A 23,942-nucleotide genomic window follows, 5' to 3' on the forward strand; every position below is an offset into this window, starting at 1 on the left:
GCATATGTGAGTGCAACATTTGTTGTGAACTACAACTTTTAGTGAAGTCAAGTTGACTTGCTTAAAAATAATCTTTAATGTAAATGTTCATTTCTTCTGAAAGGACAAGCTGTTTGCAATGTGTTGAAGCAAAAGAGCATGCACTTTTACATAGAATGTATTAAAAAAAATACCACAAGTTATCTAATCCAGATTTACTGCCTCTGCTTTACAAGACTTAAAAAAACGATATTTTTATGATGGCTTGCGAGAAGCAGCCATATGGTGTTCCCTCTCCTCCTAATTGTCTCTTTTCTGACTCTCCTGCTGTGCGTTTTTACTGAACTTTTTCCATGTTATGGTCTGACAACTCATAAAGTGTCACCACTTTGTTTTACTCTGTCTGCTGTTGTTCAGAGTTAAAGATCTCTGCTTTTTTTTTTTTTTTTACAGAAAAACAAAATAGTTGAAGCAGACTTTTTTTCCCCTTCTTAGATCTACATCCAAATTAAAGCTATAAAATTCTCCATAAAAATCCATGACATAAAGTTTATTCCCATGCAGCGTCGCGGGCCTAAAATTAGACTTAAGTTGCTCTCATTTTATACTCTGAAGCGTTTTAATGAGTGGATGCTCTTGCCATAAATTTTATTAGATGATAATTAAGGAGTCAAAATTATATTGAGCAGAGAAATTGGCTGTCTGATCTAATTTTAAAATCCGAGTGATTAGCATGCTGGGGGGATTGTATTACTTGTGACGTACATTAGTGATTTGAATGTTATTTTTACATCCCGTCTGCAGCTGGGAAGCTCTCAAGACGGCAGGGGAATATAGCTCATGTCCTCTGCTAACAGCTTGCTGTCGGCCTAATTTGGCCCAAAAAAAAAACCCAAAAAAAAAAAACGGAGTCTTGGGTAAGGTGAAAACTACGAGCGTCTCCCAATGAATCCTCGGCATTTTGCATAGCGTTTGTGTATCCATTAGTTGCTAATTGGTTAATTAGACCGTGGATGTGCATCTGATTAGCTGTCATTAGACTTTCCAGGGGATCGGGGCGGATTAAGCAGCTATTGCCACTGTGACTTTAATCACATTTTTATTTTATTTTTCTTTCAGAAAGCATAAGATGTAATGTATATGTGCTTGCGGTCCATTACGAAGCAAAGAAATGAGAGCTTTTCCCTGGGTTTATGTAGTGTATATGCGCTTGAGCCCTCCCAAAGTCATACATTATGTTCCCATTTCCTTCTCTCCACATGTGTCGCTGTGTTCGGCTCAGAGGAGGGTGGAGAGCGCCAGGGCAAACTGTTAACTCAACCCAGCCAAGTGGAATAGCACTCAGACAAATGAGCTGTAATGACTAGGAGACGCAGGGGTCCAGCTCAGCTCACACTGTTCCTCTGTCTCGCTCTCACACACTCACACTGTTAAACCCTTAAATGCATGGGCTGTGTAAGGGGAATCTTTAGCAGTAGATTCCACTTTTTTATTCATTTTTTTTTTTCCCCAGCCCACTTCATTACTTGTAATCAAGTGGTCATGTGTAAGAAGACCGAAAAAGGGTGACTATGTTAACACAGAGCAGCAACAGCTGCTTTAGCAGAAAGGATTTAGATTATGTTTAGACTTTAGAATTGTAGCAATCTGTATTATTCTTATAGATAGGCTAGTGTGACCGGAGACTACCAGTTATGGTTTTTGATACGGCGGTATGGCTCACCACCCAGGGCGGCAAAGCCAGTGGGTGTCTTAGAAAAAATAAAAGTCATCTTTCAGTATATGAATATTCAATGAGGAGTGCTCAACCTTCCCCAGGCTGCCTTGCTCTACGGCTTGCTAGTGACGGAACAATCAGAATATTGCACAGCTTCACAGTTTAAGGCCATTTTGATGTTTTTTTTTTTTTAAATGAAATCTAGAGGCCGTTAGATATTAGAAGCCAGCCTGAAAATGGCTGTTTTACATGGAAAATTGTTTAGAGCAATTTGTAGAACATTTCATTTTATTTTATTTTCTGGCTTCAGAACAAGCTTAGATGTATGAGCCTTAATACAAACGGTCGAAACCAAGACTGAATAAGTTCTTAAAAGAACCGAGTTCCCCCTGTTTCTGAACCGTTGATTTGACTTCTTTTGTAAGGAATAAAATAAAACGTTAATATTTTTAACACTGCTTGAATAATTTATATACGTGGTTGAAAACCTGCTCCATCGTCTGTAGATATACAATAGGTCTTTGCACGGTGTTGCAGAAAAAAAAATAGCATTAACTTTTACAGAAAGATATTAGAAAGAGGACTAAAATGTTTTCTTACAAAAGGCTTTTTATCATAGCTTGAGAAAAGCAGGCATGAGTCTTCCCTAGCTCTCTATTTCTGAAGTTTCCAGACTCCCCTGCTGTGCTGCATTGTTTTTCTGTTTTCTCTTTTTTTTTCAGCTGAAACCACTGCCTCGCTGTCTAACATTATATCAGACTGAACTTTTACTACTTCACAGCACTTGGGATTAAACAATTTGGGGTTCTTGACAGAGCAGCTGTAACCGGGTCGGGATTTACCGCTCCCTTGCTAACGCACACCTTTTCCGCCCTGAGATCAGGTATTTATTATGTCCACCACAAACACTGATGTTGTTGCCCTTAAGCCACTTTATAATTTATTCGGTGTCTATACTCCGAGTCCTTCTCCATTAGGAACGCCCATTTAGGTCAAAGCTTTAACGTTTGTGTCTGTCTTGAGACGTTGCATCGCATCGCACGTAAAGTTATTTCTTATAACACCCACACAACGCCACGCTGTCACCGTCGTACCGTACAGTCGGGACGTTGTTCTCAGATTTGCAGACTTCCTCGCTGAGTGGCCTTTCAACCTAAGCCAGAACAGGACTTGTTTCACTTTAGATGCCGGCAAATTGTTTGAGCAGATTTTCCTGGCAGCTTCAATCATCTGGAAAATTGTGCCCAAGGAGGAACAAGACTTGTGGATGGGCCACGACACTCCTTCCTGATACCTCGGTTGATTTCTTTGGATTTTCCTGTCGCACAAGGAAGGGAGGTGTGTTTGAGGTGTTGCCTTTAAGTGCCTCCACATGCGGGCCTCTGTTCAACTCGGCTGTTTCGACTCATCCCGCGGGGTGGAATGCATGTCCAAAAGGAAGGGGCCTCACAAAGACCACCGAGAACTCCAGCTGCAGGCTACATTAGCTCTATTGAACATTTGAAAAATGTGGGCTCGAGGGTGCTACTGTAAAGGACCCTTAAAGATTGAATTCATGGGCCATTCTACACTATTGTTTTTTTTTTTTTTTCGTTTTTTTTTTGCATTGTTCTCTGCTGCTCCTGTGCCGCTTGTAGATAGCTGGATTTCATTAGATCGGGTTCCACTGTAGTGTGGCTCGCATCCGCCGCTTGGAGGAAGTAAAAATAGGCTGCTCTGCGAAGTCCAAAGCCCGAAGGCATGACATTCATCTTCTCATTCACACCTCTGCCAGCCAGCAGCTCCTTGGAGATTAGTTGTAGTGTACTACCAGCGGAAAGAAAGGGGAAGCAAGACTCACACCTTGTAAGGAGAGCATAAAAGATCATCAGATGACGGCCCTCTGAAGTCTGCCACGTACTGCTTTTGGCTCCGGCCCCTGATTAATTTTTATCTCTCGGGGATCCCAATGACATCTCCTCACGGCGGCTCCACGGCTGACACTCACGTTGTATTTGTGGAATAATTGAATTTATTTGGTGTTTGTTGTTCCAACACTAGTCATTAGATGAGCCAATAGTAACAGGGAAACTGTCAGTGTTTTCTTTTTTTATATATAAGCCTTTTTTTAGTGAGGGGTTTGATTATTGTCCTTCTCTGTGTAATTATTCTGCCTGATTTGTCTTCTGAAGCCAATGCAGCATGAGATTACTCTGTTTCCCCTCTCACACTGGAAAAGCAGGATGTAGGAAGAATGTGCATTTAAAAAAAGAAAAGAAAATGAAAAACCCGTCTTGATCCCAGCTTTTTCAAGAGCGCCCTTCAGCGCTATCTCATCCGATTTTATTTCTGGATTCAGAAGAGGGAGGTATTTGATGGAGAGAGAGAAAGCCAGGGCACCGGAGAGACAGTTGGATGCAGCTTTTACCTGGAGAGTTGGAGTATGAATTTTCGATATTCCTTTGTCTTATCAGGAAAATCTCAGTCAAATGCACCTCTTTTCTCCCCAGCCCATAAATGTAACATGGAGGCATGTAAATCTGGATTAGATAACCTCTGGTCTGAATATCTGCTGGGACTGAAGCCAAAATTAAGGTTCTGTCCGCTTGACCTTATGTAGGGAGTACATTCAGCCTGAGCTACAGGGAAACGGAGGGAAATGATGAAGCAGAAAGGTGTGTGTGTGTCTGTGTATTGGAGAGATGGAGGTGGAGCAAGGGATTTCCTGGTCAGAAAACTTAAATCACACAGTTCGTGCTCAGACTAGTAGTGAACAGCATTTACTGAAACACGGATCAGCCTCGGCACATCTGGCACTCTGACCCGCTGTACCTGCTGCGAGGCTTTAAGGCTGCATCGGCCTCATCCAATATTCAGCAGACACGGAAAACTGGCTCTGAGCGCGATCTGCACATGTGCTGATGATGCCGATTCAGTTACGTCGACTTTGAGCATGTGTGTTCCTGCAGAGAAAAAAACAGCAACTCCTGCTTCATCCGCAAACCAAGAACGCTCTTTTTAAAAAAATAATAATAATAATTTTGTATATCATGCAAATGAGAAATCCCGGAAGCATTCATCCCTGCACCAGAACAAATTTGACCAAGTCATCTGTGTACTTGGAGAGTGACCTGGATGGACAGGATTACAAATTAGCAGGTCAGAGGAACAAGCTAAGGTTGGGTTGTTTCAAGATATAGAAGACACAAAATTGAGATGATTTCTACATGTCCTGAGGAAAGAAGGAGGATCTATTGGACAGATGATGTTGGAGACTGAGCTGACAGGCTGGTGGAAAGGAATAAGACTCCACAGGAGATTCATGGAGATTGTGACGGAGGAGGACATGTTGGTGCAACGGCAGACGGGGGTTAGGCGGTGGTCCCCTAAAATCTTAACATCGTGCCACTCTTACAGTTTAAATCCTTTGAATGAGATGCCAGACAAGAGCGATGAAGCAGCGCTTCTCCCCCCTGATTGTTGCTGCAGACTGCTGGTCAGCTGGCTGAAAAAAAGACAGCTACAGTATAAGTATAATGTTCTGCGCGTCGAGCAGTTTAAAACGACAGATTAAGTCTACGAATATTTGGCCGATTGAACCGTTGTGTTTTTACTGGACGTCATCGTACCCGACCATCATGAGCCTAGATATCAGCAGAGATCAGGATATTAGGTGAACTGGGCGTTTAAGTGGGTTTTAAGGGCAGTCTTTAAGCCATGAAAAAGGGCTCCTAAGGAGACCAGTCAATCACTGTAGATGGCCGACACACAACCCACAAAATGCACGCATGCATGGGCACACACACACACACACACACACACACACACACACACACACACACACACACACACACACACACTTGTGATGAAACCACACATACACGTTGCACTTCTGTGGCCCAGGAAATAATTTGAGAGCCCTTGGACCCCTGATCCCTCACCATCACAAATTAACTCCATGGGAGAGAAATCATGGGATTAGTAAGGGGGGAAAAAGCTAAAAGAGAGAATAGAGAGGAGCAGCAGAGATAAGAGAAAATGTTTATGGACCAGCAGTAAGTGGCTGAGAGCCCTGAGAGAGATACTGCTTCTGTCGCTGTGGCTTTGATATCCAGAGAATACAGGCCTGCTAGCTTCCAGCTTTCTGTGTATAAATATATATATTTTTTGCATGCGGTAAGCATTTAAAAATGCATCTCTGTGATAATAGACATACATTTTATTCCTTTTCATCGTTTTAGACATGGCCTCGTTGTTGCTTTACCGTCAGCGGTGCTTTATCTCCTCGATGTTTGGCTGTAAACAGGAAATATTTTAGTGTTCTTTTAAAAGGTAAAAGCTAATGGCAGAAAATAAAACATTTTAAACTCTCATAAACCATGTCATTGAAACGTTTCACTTGCATACTGCTTTTACGTCAATCCAGCACTGTAGCGTATTTATAAAAAAAAAAAAAAAGCTAAGAAGTTGCAGGGGGACATGTGCGGCCTAAAATCTGTCTTACTGACCAAACCAGCAGCTCTCGGCGATAGCTGAGAGGCTGCGAGTTCTCTGCCCTACTCAGCTACAGTATCAAGTGTGTAATTATTTATGAAGCACGGCATAACCCTTAGATCATTATGACTCAATAGCTCAACATCAATACTTGATGTTACTTCGCTGCCGACCTTTAAAGATTGTCTTTATAAGGGTTTTATGCTTGAGCTTCAAATGCTTCCTAAAATCTCTGAGATCTAGCCAAAGAAGAATGTCGCTTGTTGTTGTTGGGGATTATTGTTTGAGAGGATATCAAACTGGAGCTTTTTTACCAACCAAAGAAAGAAAAAAAAAAAACTCAGTTGTTGCCTCTGTATTGCATCTTCTTCATGCATAGCTGAAGTTTGAACAGTTTTAGTTGTTTGTAAAAGACCTTTTTTGTTTTGGTCTTAATGCGACCGGGAAATGAGTGAAACATCAGTATGACAATGTTATAACATAAAAGTTTTAATAGTTATTACATTGTCAGAACCATGTATTATGTTTCTAGTGGAGATTGAGACCGTAGTTTGACTCTGTAGCATTTGTTCAGTCTTACAAAAAAAAAATTTTTATTATTAATTTTTGTTTGTTTCATACCACATTATTCATCCCTAATGATAAGTGTGGTATTATTTTATTTTCAGTGATAATTTTTCTTTATCTGGCTCACTTTGCTGAACAGCCTTTTTAGTCTAACTTGAGTGATTTAAAATGTGTTTTGTAAATACATTGACAGTGACTGTTTTAGAGTACTGCCGTTTTCATAACTTGACAAATGTAGTTATAAAAATTTTACCCTTTGTAAGAGAGATGGGTGGTGTGCCTTTAGTTACAGACATGACCCTCCGTATTTTTTTGTTTAATGTTTATAAGACTCGATTTTGTCCTTCCTGTAAGCGAGGGGGAAAAGTATTGGAGTCTTCTTTAAGCCAGCAAACTGCCAGCGTGAGTAAAAGGTTAGGCACTTTAATACGCTTTGTTCCACACAGCCAGAGATATCAGTCCTGCGCTTTCTCTCTGATTTCATTTAAAAAGGACTGAACTAAAACAGTAACAGTAGCCATGTTTCCATTGTTGTTTTTTTTTAATGCACATTTTGATGTATTGAATTAGAGAAGGTTGACGAAAACGGCAAATTCAAAACAACTTCTTAATTTTAGCCATCGAAAGGTTTTACGCTCACTTGAGGTAGTTTTTGGATTTTCAGAAAAAGAGTTGATGCCCGAAAAGGGAGAGGGAACCCTTTTTCTGAAGAATTTACTCCATTTACCCCACATCAATTATTAGCTAGTTTCCACTGTCTGCGTTTTCCTGGATGTTCCCATAACGCGCACAGAATTGCATTTATTTCTCCACGTCTTTGGATAGCATTTAACATTGTCATGACTAGTTGACATGACAGAACAATTACAACCTGCCTCCGATAGCAACGCATTTCCTGGAAACCGCTGTCCTGGAATGTGGAAAGAGGTTTCCAGGAAAAGATGGTAAAGGACCTCCAGCCTGAGGTCCAGACACACACGCACATCCAACAATTTCACTCACTGGAAAGGTCGCGGTGGGTAAGAAATTCAACAAATACTAACCTCATCAGAATAGGGGTTTAGTCAAGTAAAAAAAAAACAACATGAAAAGACTCAATAGAACATGTTTGTGGATAACACAGCTTGTGGATTTGGTCAAATTCAATTCAATCCTGAATGTAGCAAAGCAACACCGGGTTTAGATAGATAAAGGTGTTCCATCTTGTTACCACAATCTAATTTCCAGTGCCGTAAAAGAAAACCTTGATCAAAATGTGCATTATGCAGTGCTATCAGTTATAGATTAGGTTTCCCAAAGCCCAGAGTGGTGTGGGATCATCTTGAAAGAGAACAGAGCAACATTCTTACATAGCAGAGGTTTGCAAATTAGATGTGGAGAGGGCCATTTCTGAAGCACGTTACTGGAAAAGTACAAGAAAACAGAAAGTTCACAAGAATAAAGCCGGACAAATACTGACTGAATTTGTCAGGGTTGTTCAAATGTTGTTTTTGGGTTACGTTCTGTACTTGTTTTTATGTTTCTACACTCCAGTAAATTGGAATAGCTATTCTGTTTTCCTGTCTACACATAAAAAGAGGGAAAGTTCAAGACTTCTCCTCAGTATTGTTGGGTCAGGGAGAAGCACAAAAGATAGAATATTTGTCAACAGAACAGGAAGCGGTGAAGAAAAATGAAAAGGGGAGCACAGAAAAGAGCAGAGTCGTGGGGTTTCAAAGAAAATGAAGAGAGCTGGAACAAGCGGGAGAGGGGGATGTTTGCTGCAGGGCTGCAAAGATGCGGAGCAAGTAAGGAGGAGGCACAGCATGAGGTGGATAGTGAGGTGAGGACTGACCCATTGTGGCATCCTTCCTTCCTGTCTTTATCTTCACAATCCGCTCAGTTTCTCAGGAGTGACTGTACATCTATCCGTGGGTGTTTGTGTCCACAGTGCGACTGGGCTCGCTTCTGCATGTTATTAAGCATGGGCGGCATGTCCCTGTCACAGATAGATTCATTTATTTTAGGCCCAATCGTCTGGAAGCAATTTGTGGAAGCTGTCAGTTTTTTTTTTTTTTTTTTTTTTTGCATGTACAAACATTGGTGTCTTCACATCTCAGCCTGTGGGTGGGCGTCATCTTGAATTTTTGATGCAGTTTTAATAGGAGCCTATCAAAAACACGTCTAGATCTTAAATTTATTTCATCCGCAGAGGCCCCAGGAACTTTACCTCCAAAGGATTCTCAGAGAGCAAATCTATAAAACGATGTATTGTTAAATCAAGAATAGAATTTAAAATTCTCCTTCTCACATATAAAGCCCTTAATGATCAAGCCCCATCATATATCAGAGCTCTGATTACCCCGTATGTTCCTAACAGAGCACTTCGCTCTCAGACCGCAGGTCTACTGGTGGTTCCTACAGTCCATAAAAGTAAAATGGGAGGAAGATCCTTTAGTTATCAGGTACCTCTCCTCTGGAATCAACTCCTAGTTTTGGTCCGTGAGGCAGACACCCTGTCTACTTTTAAGACTAGGCTTAAAACTTTCCTTTTTCAGAAAGCTTATAGTTAAGCTTATAGCATGTAGTTATGGTGTTATAGGCTTAGGATGCTGGAGGACATCAGGGTCTATTTTTCTCACTCTGCTGAGTTCTCCTACTGTTCTCCAGTTTGCATTGTTTCTTGTTATTTCAACTTTTAACTTTATACTCTTTCTGGCTTTTTCTCTCTTCATAGTAGGTACACCTGGTCTGGCGTTCTGTTAGTTGTGACATCATCCAGGTGAAGCAGATCATCTGCCATTACCATATAACATAGAAAGCATGCCTGGATCAATGTCTGCTTCTGTGCTTTCTGTGTCTCTGCTCTGTCTTCTCAAACCCTCAGTCAGTCGAGGCAGATGACCGTTCACACTGAGCCTGGTTCTGTTGAGGTTTTTCCTCCCTGTTGAAGGGGAATTTTCCTCTCCACTGTCGCCTCATGCTTGCTCAGTATGTGGGATTGCTGCAAAGCCATCAACAATGCAGACGACTGACCACTGTGGCTCTACGCTCTTTCAGGAGAACTGATTGCTGCTTGTCAAGACTTTATGCAATCTGCTGGGTTACCTTAGATAGAAAACCTTTTGACCATTATATATGATTTGATTGAATTTGACTTTGTAAAGTGCCTTGAGATGACATGTGTTGTGAATTGGCGCTATATAAATAAAATTGTATTGTATTAAAATCAGTAAGTATAGCAATAGAAAACAGCAAAGAAATTTTTAATTTCAAAGGCTGTGACTGATAGAATCATCACATGGTCTCGCTTTTAGTGACTTTGCAAGTAATTGTAGTCTTCAGTCATGAGAAGGTGTCATCAGATAATTTTCATCTATCACTAAGTCTTTTTACACTGCAGCATTGAATTGTAGGGTTAATAGAGGGTATGTATGCAGAAGTGTACTTATCTCTGACAGTAATGTCTCACAACGAAGTAAAGATCCAGTATTTTAGAATGTATTTACACCCTTTTACTTTTTCAGATTTTATCACATTGTCACTTTGTCATGTTACAACCATAATATTCGTCAGTCTTATTATTTAAATAAAATGTTATTTATATAGCACCAATTCATGATACATGTCATCTCAAGGCGCTTTCCAAATTCAAATTCAATCAGGTTGGGATTGGGTCTAACATACAAGTAGAAGGTTTAAAATTTAGATAGCTAAGAAAGCTCTACTGCTTCTAAACAGTTCAAACACCAATCAGGTTCTAAAGATTCCTCCATCGCTGTCAAAATATTTTACAAATAAAAGCTGAAAGGTGTTGGATGGATTTGTATTGTGCCCCTTTCACTGGGCAACAGCTCACCTTTCCCTTAGTGGTTGCAAGCATGTAGTGACATAATACAAACCAAAGAAAAAATTGTAAATAGTAAAATACATGGTTTTGCTTAATGTTAACTTGTTTACTGTAACTAGAAGAGGCTTGACTTGTTCTGAGGCAGACCTAGCAACGTGCTCCATGCCCTACAAGCAACACAAGAGTCACATGAGAGGCAACTCCTTAGGACAAAAGCCAAAGTCAGCTTAGGCCTCAAATCATCTACTGAAATCAGCAGTACAGACAAACTGAAAAACAGTTGTTAAACAAAGCTGCATCTGGTAGGTGTTGCTGCCATTTGTATCTTGACTTATTAGCCTCCCGCATAACACATGATGTTTGGGTGGGCTGACTTCAGCCCTAAAGACGGACAGGATGGTGTATGGGTGGGTTAGAAGTATACGCATGGCTGCAACGGCTATAAAACAGATGAGAGATGAAACGCACTGAAGAATTGAATGCAGGTCCAGCTGTATTTCTAAATTTATCGCCATGACCCCGAGGACCCGTGTATAGGATATGCATGAAATCAGCCACACACATCACATTTTCTTACCCATTAAACAGATTGTGTATGCAAAGAAATCAGGTGCAGGGTTGGAGTGGATATATAACATTCAGGTCCACATGTTTTCCATTGTGATTCCTGTTTCTGCATAAAACTACTCCAGATACTTGCCAGAGTAAGGCAGGAGGGAGAATGTTTGACTGAACAAAAAGAAAGGCATTAGAAGTCCTGCTTGCGGTTTGCTTTGTGGGGAAAAAAAGTGTGGAAGATGATAATCTGGCCAGTTGACCCAAACCTTTTGTCTTCTCTGCAATACGCCATGTATGGTGGAAAAAAGGACCCTAAACACAATACCAGAGCTATAATGGAACTGAAAAGATCAGAGAATGTTCCCCCCGTGTTAGGCTGGCTCAATCAAAGGCTAAATCTAAATCCGATTGTGAATATGTGGCTTAAAAATGGATGTTTATGGGCTCTCCAGGAGCTCCTATTAAAATACACTGTGGTTGTAACTGGAAAAATATGAAACTGTTCAAGTGACAAGAATATTTTAGCCATGGACTGCAAATAAGATAAGATAAGATAGTCTTTATTGATCTCACAATGGAGAAATTCACTCGTCACATCGGCTCATACAAGAAGGTGCAGAGTAGGGAAGGTGCATTCAGTTATATAAAGTGAATCTTCATATATACAATGGATCAAAAAGAATACCAAAAAATACAAAAAAAGGAAATAGGAATGGGCATATGATGTCTTATTTACATTCTTAGTGGTCTATATATATATATATATATATATATAAACATATCTATATATCTATATATCTATATCTATATATCTATATATATATATATATATATATATATATATATATATATATATATATATATAAACATATATATATACTTAAATATATACATATATCTATGCGCCTACATACATACGTACCTACGCGTATATACGTGCATATACATTGTATACATTTGTACATACATACATGTGTCATTTAAATAAATAGTCATTTAAATGGACTTTAATAACAGACTATCTGTTCAATTAAGATACCGTTTTGAATTCTCACCTTTATGCATTGATATTGATCATTATTAATGCTCACTTGAATGTTTTAAATTGTGCTAACCTTTATATCCTTTTGCTATTTTGCTCATTTCAGGCTTAGTTGCAGAAAAATGCAAATAACCCCATGTTAAAATACTGCATTATGCTCCATTTACCCAAGAAACCAGACCCAGGAGATACTGACTTCTGAGTTTTGGTACATTTTTGGCGGTAGATGTCTGAAGGAAAGAAAAGACTCAAATGTTCTCCTTTCAAAAAATTTCTAGGAACTGAAAACACAAATGAAACAGTGTGGTGCTCCAAACTTTAGTCCTAAAGACAAGCTAAAAATATGACAACAATATCAGAAATGGTCAGTAGCAATGAGGAAAAAGGAGAAATTCTCTAACCAAACTGCCGTGGGTTTCAAAATCTGACAGGAAATCGGGGGAAAAAAGAGAGCTGTCAAGTCTCGGTTATCCCTTCATCCCCAAACACTTCTCTCCATCGTACCATCCTCCATCCCTTCATCCCTGTACCTAACTCCCATCAAACCTTACACTGACTGACAGCCATCCCTATGAGGGTCTTGTTGTCTGAAAAAAAAAAAAACATACATACGCAGACACGTGCGCGCACACGCACCCACACAGCCATCTGATCGGATGCCCGGGCTCCCCGTCAACGCGCCCCCCCCCGCTTTTGTTTCGCTGCGTTCTGACAGGCCAGTGCTGGTTCGTGTTAGCCTCTGAATGTGTCCGGGGCTTCAGGGGTCTGAGCCACGCAGCAGCCTCGCCGCCCAGATGTGGACTCTCACTGACGTGTCCGGTCGAGCACAAAGTGCAGAGAACATTCACGCACGTGCGCACGGGGCGATAATAAACACCTGCGTGTGCGTAGGCACGTACAGTTCAGCATTTTGAGGCGGCATGTTGGGATTGCTTAAGTTGGCTTAATTAGTTACTGTGGGGACTGAGCAAACAACAATAGAAATGGCGGCTCTGCAGTTTGTCTTCAAAAAGGACGCTCCCGTTAAACGTGGGGATTAAAAGGAGAAAGAAATGCGTGGGAATGTCAGATTTTTTTTTTTTTTTTTTTTAGACAAAAGTGACTTTCATTCTTCTGCCTAAAGAGTAAAAAACACATACATTACACGACTATGAAAACAGTAGAGCAGTGATTGACGGACGACTCGAGAGAAAATGAATCGCCATTGTGTTCAGACAGCGGCTTTGCTGAGAGAGAGTCGATATCAGCGAACTGAAACAACGAGCCGGACGCGAGAAACTGAGATGAAAGGAGATTCGAAAATACCCAGTCAGAGGAAAGCAAAGAAAATAGTCATACTTTCAAAATCCAATAAAGCTGAAATGGAGTGCAGACATGTTCAACTATAGCAACAAACTAATCACGGGGAAGAACAATGAGAACTCAGTCAGGATGGGAGGTGGTGTGTTGCGTTTGTGTCAGTGTAAAGACTCCTGAGAGGAAACGCAAAGAGCCTGTTTACCCGACGATATTTTTCGCCGAACCACAGCTGCCGTATCTCCTGCTGTCCCGTAAAAATAAACTCTCATTTGTTAACCGGACATCAAAGGTCTGCTGGTGGTCCTGAGGGCTGTCCTGGGTTTTAGTTTCCCTGAAGGTGGTACACAATTGGGAAATGTTGGGTGAATTCACTAATGAACTGTTAGAATTTACCAATAATTGTGTTTCTAACACTAAACTTTGTTCTTGTATTCTACAAAGGTATTCCGCAGCTCAGAAAGTTAAATATAACGGGACCCTATAAAACCAACCCAAGTTATTTATGTATAAAATATTAATCCCCATCCCTGTTCCTAACCTGAGTAATGCTGGGAAAGTATTTTAATAAGTTATAATAAACAAAATAAAAAACACTGAGACAGTTCATCATATCAAAGGATGAGAAAATTATGTAAGGTTGACAGCTGAAACACAAACCAAACTTATTCTTAAAATGTACTTGTAAATTAGTCTGATTCTAATTAACAAGATTGTTTTGCTCCTCTAATTTGTGATAGGTATTTATATAAAAAAAAAAACAAAGTGTTTCTAATTAGACATTAAAATCTACTGATTTACTAATGATGTTTTCAAATATGATCTAAACATTTTCCTTCATGACCGCAGCTAAGATGTGTCATTTATCTATTAGCAACAGCTGCCTCGGGAACGGTTGCCAGATCTGACTGACAGTTTTCAGCCCAAACACAATGCATAACCTGACCAACCAAACAGAAAAACAGCCCATTCACAGCCTCTCTTTAACTCTTGTTGAAAGTATAAAAGTATTACACACACAGGAGCACACAACTGCGCTAAAGCACAGAAAAACCTTTGCACATACAAAACATGCATTCAGGCAACAAAATAATCTACAAACTAAGATCAGAGTTCCAATCATATAGCAACTGAAAAAAACTTTATCAATAACCTACCAACATGAGTTGTATATCTAACTAAACAAAACGTGTCCTTCTCTTGCAGAGTATAGACCAATCTATCATTTCTCTTTCACACACAGCCATGAATTATTTTTAACTTGATCAGCGGAACTGTTTGACCCCATTTAGGGTGTCTACAATAACCATTGACATTTCATAGTGACACTTGATCAACCAATGACTATTAATCATTGATGACATCAGGTTTGACAGATTCTACCCATGTCAACATAAATTAATAAAATCAGTTCAAAGAAACATAGTAGTAATAAAATGTGCAAGTCTTTTTACTTTTCTGTCACACAATGACAACTATTTTGATAGAATTCTCCCCAGGAATACTCCCTAAAAACCTGATAACTCTTATCAAAAGTAGCCTAAATTTTAACAACCCATCCAAAGCGATTTTTTCAAGCCCAGTGCGTTCGATAAAAGCCCGACTGGGTGGAAACCTGCCCAATCTGGCAACACTGGCCTCTGGGTTAAGAAGCTAGCTATTGCTTTAGTGGTATTATTAAAAAAGCTAAAGCTTTATAAAAACTTTAATTCTTGCTGTAGCACCTGTGTGGCCTGAATTCTTATAATGCCTATCACAGGTGGGTGAGAGGCAGGGTACTGGACAGGTTGCCAGTCTATCACAAACAACCATGCACACTCGCATGTAAGGCAAATTTAGAGTGACCTGTTAACCTGATAGTCATGGTTTTGGACTGTGGGAGGAGGCCAGAGTACCTGGAGAGAACCCACGCATGCACAGGAGGAACATGCAACTTTCTGCATTGGGCTTTTCCATGCAGAATAAGCTCAGTTCATATCTGGGGTTTGAACCCAGGACCTTGTTGGTGCAGGTGTTTGCAGCAATTGCAGCCAACTGTGTTGGATATCCTCTAACTAGAATTTACAGTGATTATTTTGCAGTTAGAAATATGTTTACTGACAATATATTTTGCTAGAAGAGCTCATTCCCCTCTTTTTCTGAGTGTGCACTTCAAATCTGCTTTTAACGCTACAAGGTCTTTTTCTCCTTTGCCCTCCTCCTAAACCACAGAAACAGTTGGGATCCCGTACCATCTTACTAATTTAAGGTAAGGGCAGGATTGTGGACCAAGGGCACTGGGGTGAAATGGGATTCAGCCTCGGTTACCAGGTGTTTCACATACTGCCAGTCGGGGCGGCAGTCTGCAGAAAAAAAAAAAAAAAAAAAAAACTACACCCCCTACAATTGTTATTGTGTGCTCGACCTTTATTGCCATGACACAGTCGCAGCTTCTCCTTCAGCCGTCACTTTGGTTTTCATCATGCCTGGCAAAACTTTTTTTTTTTTAAACCCCGGAGGAAAAGGAGTCAGCCAGCTCTAAGCTGTCCACTAAGTCTGAACTGTTTGTCCGTGATATTTCTTAGGCACTGGTCTGTTTACTCAGCTTCATCCGAGCACACAGTAATTTTTTATGTCTTTTTTCCTAAAGTAAGGGTGTCTGTTTTACCAGCGTTGAAAAAAGGAAAAATGAAAGTGGAAGAATATGGTTTCAACCTAAAGAAGAATAGGGGAGAGTGGGGTGATTTGTGCCAGTGGGGACATTATGCCACCGCCTGTTTCTAGGTAACCGCAAAAGAATTTGGTCCTATGACCGCACATTTTGGAAGAGTCAGCCATTTCACTCGCCCTGCAAAGAAGAGAGCCTCATTGCGTCAGAGGTTGGCAAAAAAACATTTTTTTGCCTTTCAAAGTAAAATTCTAATGATTGAGGTATTTGATTGTTGTGTCAAAATAGTTACAGGCTTGTTTAAAAACATTTCGCATACGTTTTAGTGCTTCATTAAGCTACACTATAAGTATAATCATACAGCTAGCATAATGTTAGCTTAAAGTTGCTAGATAATGCAATTTTCCCCCCAAAATAGTAGGATTTGGGGTGTTTTGTGCCAAAGGGCTTGGTTTGAGTTGTGCCAGTGGTACACAGTGTTACACCCACTTGTAAATATTTTAAACTGTGTGATATTCCTAATTTTAGACCAAAAATAGATACGGACCATCACGACTATTGCGATCATCAAGTGCCAAGGTTGGTTCTTCTGCCCACTTGGGCCATATGTCATATCGTCTCCCAGCATCCTACACAAAAGGCCGAACAGGAAGGAAGTGGAGTGCTCTGTGGCCTGGAGGGCGGGGGCTATGAAGTGCCTCCTTTAGATTTAAAGAGACAGCTCCAAAATGAGTTGCTCTCAGACAAACCTCCCAACAGGGGTAAAAGCGGGAATGTAGAGCTACATTAATGAGAAATTCAGACCAAAGCATAGCAGTCCCGCTATATATAGACCACAACTGAATAATTTAAATGGAAAAAGGACATTTTAAAACGATATGTCCCCTGGCACAATTTACCCCAATGCATTCTCTCCAAAGGCACAACTTACCCCACACTGGGGGCAAGTTGTGCCACAAGACAACTTACTTTTTTTCTTTTTTTTTTCAGAAAGCTATGTTTCTTAACTTCTATATTTCAGATGCATAGCGATTGTTCCCAGGGTGCACCACATCCTGAAATATATGTACGTATTTTAGTTGGAAGTATCACTGTCATAGTCTCGCTTTAAAGTCATTTTAGGAACAAACTTGCACAAGTCACCCTATTCTCCCCTATAGCATGTAAAACTCAGCTGCCTGTGGACATTGTAATACAGGAGAGTATCTTGATCCCAGAACCAGTGGTTTACCTCAGTTTGGAGTTCATGAAGATTAGCATTCCATCTGGTATATTTATGTTTTTCCTTCAATTCCTTTTTTTTCATACGCCTCTCCCATCAATCCCTCCTTATCCTCTCTCTCTCTCCCCGGCCGGGCTCCCTCCACCCGCCCACCCCCTGCTTACAAACACACAGCTTATTTTTGTCTGGTCGCCCTGCCTGTCGACTGGAGCCTGCTGGTGCTGCAAACTGAGAGGACCTGAGGACACACATGTGGCAGCCCGCCACCGCGTGTATGTGTAGGTGTGTGTGTGTGTGTGTGTGTGTGTGTGTGTGTGTGTGTGTGTGTGTGTGTGTGTGTGTGTGTGTGTGTGTGTGTGTGTGTGAGAGAGAGCAAGTGCAATTCTTAGATCACTGGCGTCTTTATCTACCAGCGGTGTGCATGCGTTCTCGTACTTGCAGCTGAGCGAGAACCTTTTCTGCTCATTTTACTAGTAAAGTGAGGACTTTCATTACCTTTTTTTTTTTAGTCCTAGCTTTTTTATGGGTTAGGGGTTATTTTTAGCACTTACTGGTATAATGGTCAATGGTCAGAGTCTCAGTGAGCAAGGTCGTCAGTGAGTATTTAAAACAAAGATGTGTGTGTGTGTGTGTTTATAAGGTCTGGTGAACTGAACGCGTTTCAAGTGTCCCAATCAAACGAGTCCACCTTAACATACAAATATACAGAAATTGATTTGCCTATTGATTTTTGCGGCCCTCCTTTGCCATCCCCAAACACTCCCTGTTTCTTTATGCATGCGTGGACGAGTGAATTTTGTTGTTAGCGCCATTAGAATGTGTAGGAGGGGAGCTGGGCGGCGACCGCGCGGATGGCAGCGCCATCAGTCTCGCTAATTGAGTTATGCTTTCCCATTTAGCCAGTAGTACTGACCGAAAGGAAACTTTGCTGCTTTGCATTTAGCATTTTCCAACAAGCTCATTGACTCGGGGGGGGGGGGGGGGGGGGGGGGGGGCTTCTGAATTCTAAGCGGCAAACATTTTTGTCTGTGCCTCGATTGTCTCTTAGTTGGTTCGGCCGCGATTACCAACATCCAGCAACAACATACAAGAATAGAAGAGAATTTATTGTAACTGTTCACACAGTGAAAAACGGTTCATCAGCTCACAGTGTGCCGTGTGAATACCCCCCCTACACACACACACACACACACACACACACACACACACACACACACGTATATACAAAAAGTAGTACACTAGGCAATACACAATACCAAGGTTAGCAGGAATTAGGATGTTTACTACATTCTGTCCACAAGGTGTCTTCAAGTGATGGGGGTTAATGATGTGACGATATAAAGGATTAAAAAAACAGTTTGAGTATGTTGGATTTGGTTTTTAAATTCCCCGCTACCCCATGAGGGATTAAGCGGGTTAGAAAATGGATGGATGGATGGATGGAATTCCTGAACTTTTCAAAATCAAAAGTGGAGCTGAAAAGGTATGTGTCCAGAGTGTGTGGAGTCTGTTGCAATGGCGCGGCCTTTCTTCTGGCGTCTGCAGGTGTAAATGTGTGCCAGAACAGCTGTGATCCAGTAACAAGGTCCGCAGACCTCATGTTCTCCTTGTTCTCCCGAGAGCAGCCGGAGAACCACACAGTGCAGCGACACACTGGTCCGTAGAAGTTCACGGGCGGCTGTTGGGAGACGTGAATGCATTTTAACTTCCTGAGGAAATGAAGATTTTTGTTGGGCTTCTTTTGTCTGAGACGTTGAGGTCAAGGTTAATTTTCGCATCGCCGTAAATCAAGCCCGGCTCGTTCTCGTCAGAAATCAGACAGTCGTCAGCGAACTTGACTATGGTACAAAGCAAAGTCCAGTCAGTCCATACCCTTACCTCCTGCTGGAAAGCTTTCCAACTAACCTGCCTTCCCCTCCCGTTTGTCCCGTAGGTGTAGCGGAGGTGATCGTTCTGGTGGGGGGGCGACAGGCCATTGGGATGAACCAGCGCTCCCTGACAGCAGTCACATGTTTCAACCCTCAGAACAGTAAGTGGTACCCGCTGGCCAGCCTGCCCTTCTACGACCGTGAGTTCTTCAGCGTCATCTCAGCGGGAGACAACATCTACCTGTCAGGTACGCTACACTGGCCACTCAGACCGGGCTTTTTCAGGCTTTCCCCGCGGCAGGCGTTCACTGACAGGCTGCAGCACTATATTGTACCGCAGGTTAGGAAATGTTACAGTTATTAATGTCGTAAAAGCATGCAGAAATTGACAGAATTTTAAATTTTTTTTTTGTCACTTAGAAAAAACTCATGTTATGTAATTTGAATCAGTTTAATTTGTAGATCTTGTAAAAGTAGCATTGAAGTCCAAACTAGAGCTAAAATGTAAGGTCTTTGTAAGAAGAACACTTTGAATAATTCTTTTGGAATGGATTTACACAATGCTGGAGGACTGGAGAAGCAAAAATATAATAAACACCAAGTAAACTCAATCGTAATTCATAAATAAATGTAGTTATCGTGCAGAAGAATCTTTTTCTTTTGTCATTTTCTATCTCATAAACTAACTTTTATAGATAAGATTTTGTGATTATCCAGGTTCCCTTTGTTTAAAATGAAAATACTGCTATTTAAGATTAAATTGTGTTTGATATAAAACGTCTAGGCAAAAAAAGCAGAAGAGATCTCTGGGGAGAAAATACCTTTCCATGGCACTGTGCGCGCTAGTCTTTAAACAAACCTGCTGGATGGGAACATTATAATTTTGAAATCTTATGGTGGGTGAGAGAAATATTTGGGATTATCTTTTCACTCTGAGTGGTCATCCCACCTACTCTGTTGGTCTAGAAATAAATCTGAATAATACTCCACATTCTGACTTTTTGTTTTTAAATCACAAAGCCTGACAAAGAGTGAACCTATTGGAAAGTTAGTGTCATGTCATGCGCTTCAATTTAGGACTCAAACGTCTAAGATTAGTTTCATTTTGGCAAAGACTAGCGTCATAGCATCAGGAATGCAAATTAAAACTTGATTTCCTCGACTCCTTTTAGATTTGGTCTCCTTGAGTGATTTTTGACCCTTTTGTCCGGTGGCTGCAGCTGCGGTAATTTGTTGGTGAAAAGTGCTTCATGCTTTTAAGATGAAGTGGAGAAAACAAGAAGGGTTCTCGTTTCTTTTGTTAAATCTGACATTTGATAGTCATTTTTCTTCGCAGCTCCGGGTGCGATTTAGCAAAGTGAGCCTTCACAGGGCCATTGCTCACTTCCCATGACCTTTCTGAACCGTCTAAAGAGTTTTTAAACATGGCAGACTCAAAACCGACCTATATGATGCTTTGAAAGCTTTTCTCAGCCCGGCGCTGCAGACACCTTTAATGTCTTTCTTTTAAGTAAAGTCATTTTCTGTCCAACTTCTTTTCTGTTTACCCTCTATGAAGTTATTTTTTCTTCTTCTTGACTTTTTTTTTTTCTCTCTCCACCTGGCTTTACGGCTCCTGCAGTGTTCTGCAGTTTATTTGGTTCCACAGCAGCCCACTGCGACTCCCTCTATGTGACACCTTTAAGTCGCTCCTTCAGAGGTAAACTGAATTTCTCTCTCCGCAGTCCGTTTGAGCGAGCATCTGGCACGCTACGCAGACCTTCACACTGCACTGTGGAAATGCAACAGGATTTGTCCTGCGTGTACCTTTCCTCTCCAGCTCCTTTCATATAAATGTAAATTTGTGTTTGGGCTTTGGAACGGGTCTGCATGTGTCCGCCGGGAGTCACGTTGCCAGTGGGGAAATCAGGGCTTTACAAGCTCGCCAGTCAACAGGTTCTGGTGTGTAACCTTCCCTGCAGGCCGCACAGGGTCACCCACTTGCGGCCGGTGTCACAAGTCAGTCTACACGTCCGAAAAGGTCCGATTTGGGAAGACCTGAAGTGGGCAGAGGTTTCTTGGCTAACTGGTTGACTGGTCAACCCATCAGCAAACAATTTTTAATCAGTTGTCCATGGGAGTCACAGTTCTCATTGGTGGAAACCAATCCTGTTTAATGTTCTTGGGGAGAGGGGATTTGGAATAACATACAAAGCTGCATGAATGCAGATAGCTTAGAGCGCCACGTAACGTGCCATCCGGAAAAATCAAATATGGCTGTTCCACAGGAGATACGATGCTTCGCAAAAGTATGCACAGGCCTTTATTAAAACTTTAGTAATTTGTTTTTTAATAGACAGACACGGAGTTGTGCACAATCGTCAAATGGAAGGAAAATAATACGTGCTCGTGTTCCTGGAAGTTTTTTGAACCAAAAAAAAAAGTCTAAAAAGTCTGTGAGTTAATAATTTGTAAATCCACCTTTCCATGCGGCCACAGCTACAAGTCTTTTGCGGTATGTCAACAACCGCTTTGCTAATCGAGGATCTAGAATTTTTTTATTTATTTTTTGCCAGTTTTCAAAACCAATCAGAGTGGATGGAGACCATCTTTGAATATAGGTTTTAAATTATTTGTCAAACGCATTAAGGTCTGGGCATCGACTGGATTCTTGCCCGTTCAGAAAGTCCAGGTTTGCGGAGTAGTGCTAATCGTTGGAACCACTTTAATCGTCCTGACAATAAACGGTCGACCTGTCAAAAGATTCTCCTAACTGACCTGTGTATTTCTGCAGCTCCTGCAGTTATATCATGGGAATCCTGGGCCTCACCCAGACGTTTGTCACTGTAACGCGATAAACGTAAAAACAGCTCAAGGAGTCTGAATTGAAGTGGTATGAAGAGGAGGAAACATTAACTCGCACAAAGGGATAAAAATAACTCAGTTAAAACCAACAGGTCCACATTTACGATGTAAAATGCTCACAGAATATAATTTCAATCGATGCCATACGATTCCCCCAAATCACAGTTTAATTTGATATTGAGTGAGATTAGCGATTGAGGGGTCTTATATCTTGATTGAAACTATAATAAATTTGTGCCGCACCTTTGCAGCAATTATGTATCGTAGCATTGTTTGACGTGCACCTCCTCAGAAGAGTGATTACCCAGCAGCTGGGATTTGTACGCTTGGTAGAACACGGCAAACAGATATGTTTCGGTTTTGTGCAAATGTCATGCGGCTTTGACACACCGATGCAAACTGCATCAGGCTGTGGTGTGTTGTAGCTTCCAAGGCGAACACAATAACAAGCGGTGTTTTCTTTGTCTCGGAGCTCCGACACATCATCACGAGCTGCCCTGCGGGTCGCCGTCTCCTCGGGTCTGTCTTTCCCGTCGTCTCTCGTACAGTCAAGGTTAAACGGCTAGTCGGCTTCTTAGATCACTCATGGCCTTTACATGTACTCATAAAAGTGCGACTACGTCCAGTAAGGAACTTCTCTCAGAAGTCTGCTGCAGTAAACGGCAATACCTTGTCTGCCAGTTCGTCTATAAAACATCTATAAAACAAAGATGCACAACATGACACAACAGCTTTTATTTGTGGTGCTTACATACGTGTAATTACTGTTACGATAAAGTTGTTGATAAGATTAGTTATTTTCTGTACAAAACGTACGCTACATGGATTCGAACAGGAATATAGAAGAAACTTCTGGCGAGTTCTGGTGTAGTTTTCAAGTAAGCAGGATTACTTTGCATAATATCATACCTTTTAGCTTTTTTATAGACTAAGGTAGATGTTTGCTGTTTAATTATTGAGACTATATGCTCCGGTAGTGATGGTGCAGACATTTTGCTCATACCCTACCAGCTGTACGGAGTTACTTTAAGTACGATGGGTGGTGCTCCTTTAGTTTCCACAGCATGACCCTCTTTATTTTGCAGGAAATATTTCCAATCTCCCCATTTTGTTCTTTTTGTAAATTGAGAGATAAATCTCGGCGCCTTCCTTCAAACAAGCTGACCGATAGGGCGCAACAACTGCTGGGGGGCGGGAAGCAGTGCATTACTTTATTCTCCATTCTGGCACTTTCTCTGGCATCTCATTAAAGGACTTTAAACCATTGCAACAGCTCAGTGGATTTTCTTCTTCTGTTTTTTTTTTTTTTTTTTTTTAAAGCGTGGTTCATTTAAACCTCGGTACATATTGATAACTGTAACCAGCACTGATTCATCAGACTATGCTGGCCACTTTGTGTTTTAGCACAACAACAAAAAGCCACTATTGTACCCCTGTCACTATTGCTTAGGAGCTTATTTTTTTGCGTCTGTGCCGTTTGGAAGACCTGATGCCACAACAAAATAATGCTTCCACTTTACCTTTTTGTATTGCTTTAACACTTGAGCAAACACAATATAATCCCCAGAGACGTCAGGCTGCACACAGCATGTATGTATATCGCATATAATCGCCACGGCTGCAGAATTTGGGACTAATTTCTCTCAGCAGTGATCCAATAATGTCGTCACATGATTTCATGCTTTGCTGTTCAGACGATTCGCACACCTAAGGATGCAAGACGCTGTAAACTAAAGGGGAACTTAAAACATCCCAAACGGTCTAATTGATTCGGTGGATAATTATCCGACCACATTGGGGCAACTGTAGTTTATTGAAATTTCCTTCCCAGAAGGTCAGTTACTGTAATTATTTAGTTTACCAAAAGAAAAAAGGTAAATGGCATCATGGCAAAGGTAAC

General features: G+C 41.1%; 1 protein-coding gene across 1 annotated transcript in view; it reads left to right on the forward strand.

The window, feature by feature from the left end:
* Window positions 1-23,942, forward strand: part of LOC105929095 (kelch-like protein 29) — a 202,255-nt gene that overhangs the window by 139,846 nt on the left and 38,467 nt on the right. Inside the window, exon 9 of the mRNA XM_036147621.1 lies at window positions 19,264-19,446. Coding sequence (XP_036003514.1) covers window positions 19,264-19,446 — 183 coding nt within the window. The remainder of the gene's footprint in view (window positions 1-19,263; window positions 19,447-23,942) is intronic.

Source organism: Fundulus heteroclitus, chromosome 15 (assembly GCF_011125445.2).
Source record: "Fundulus heteroclitus isolate FHET01 chromosome 15, MU-UCD_Fhet_4.1, whole genome shotgun sequence".
In the NCBI taxonomy this organism is placed as follows: Eukaryota; Metazoa; Chordata; class Actinopteri; order Cyprinodontiformes; family Fundulidae; genus Fundulus; species Fundulus heteroclitus.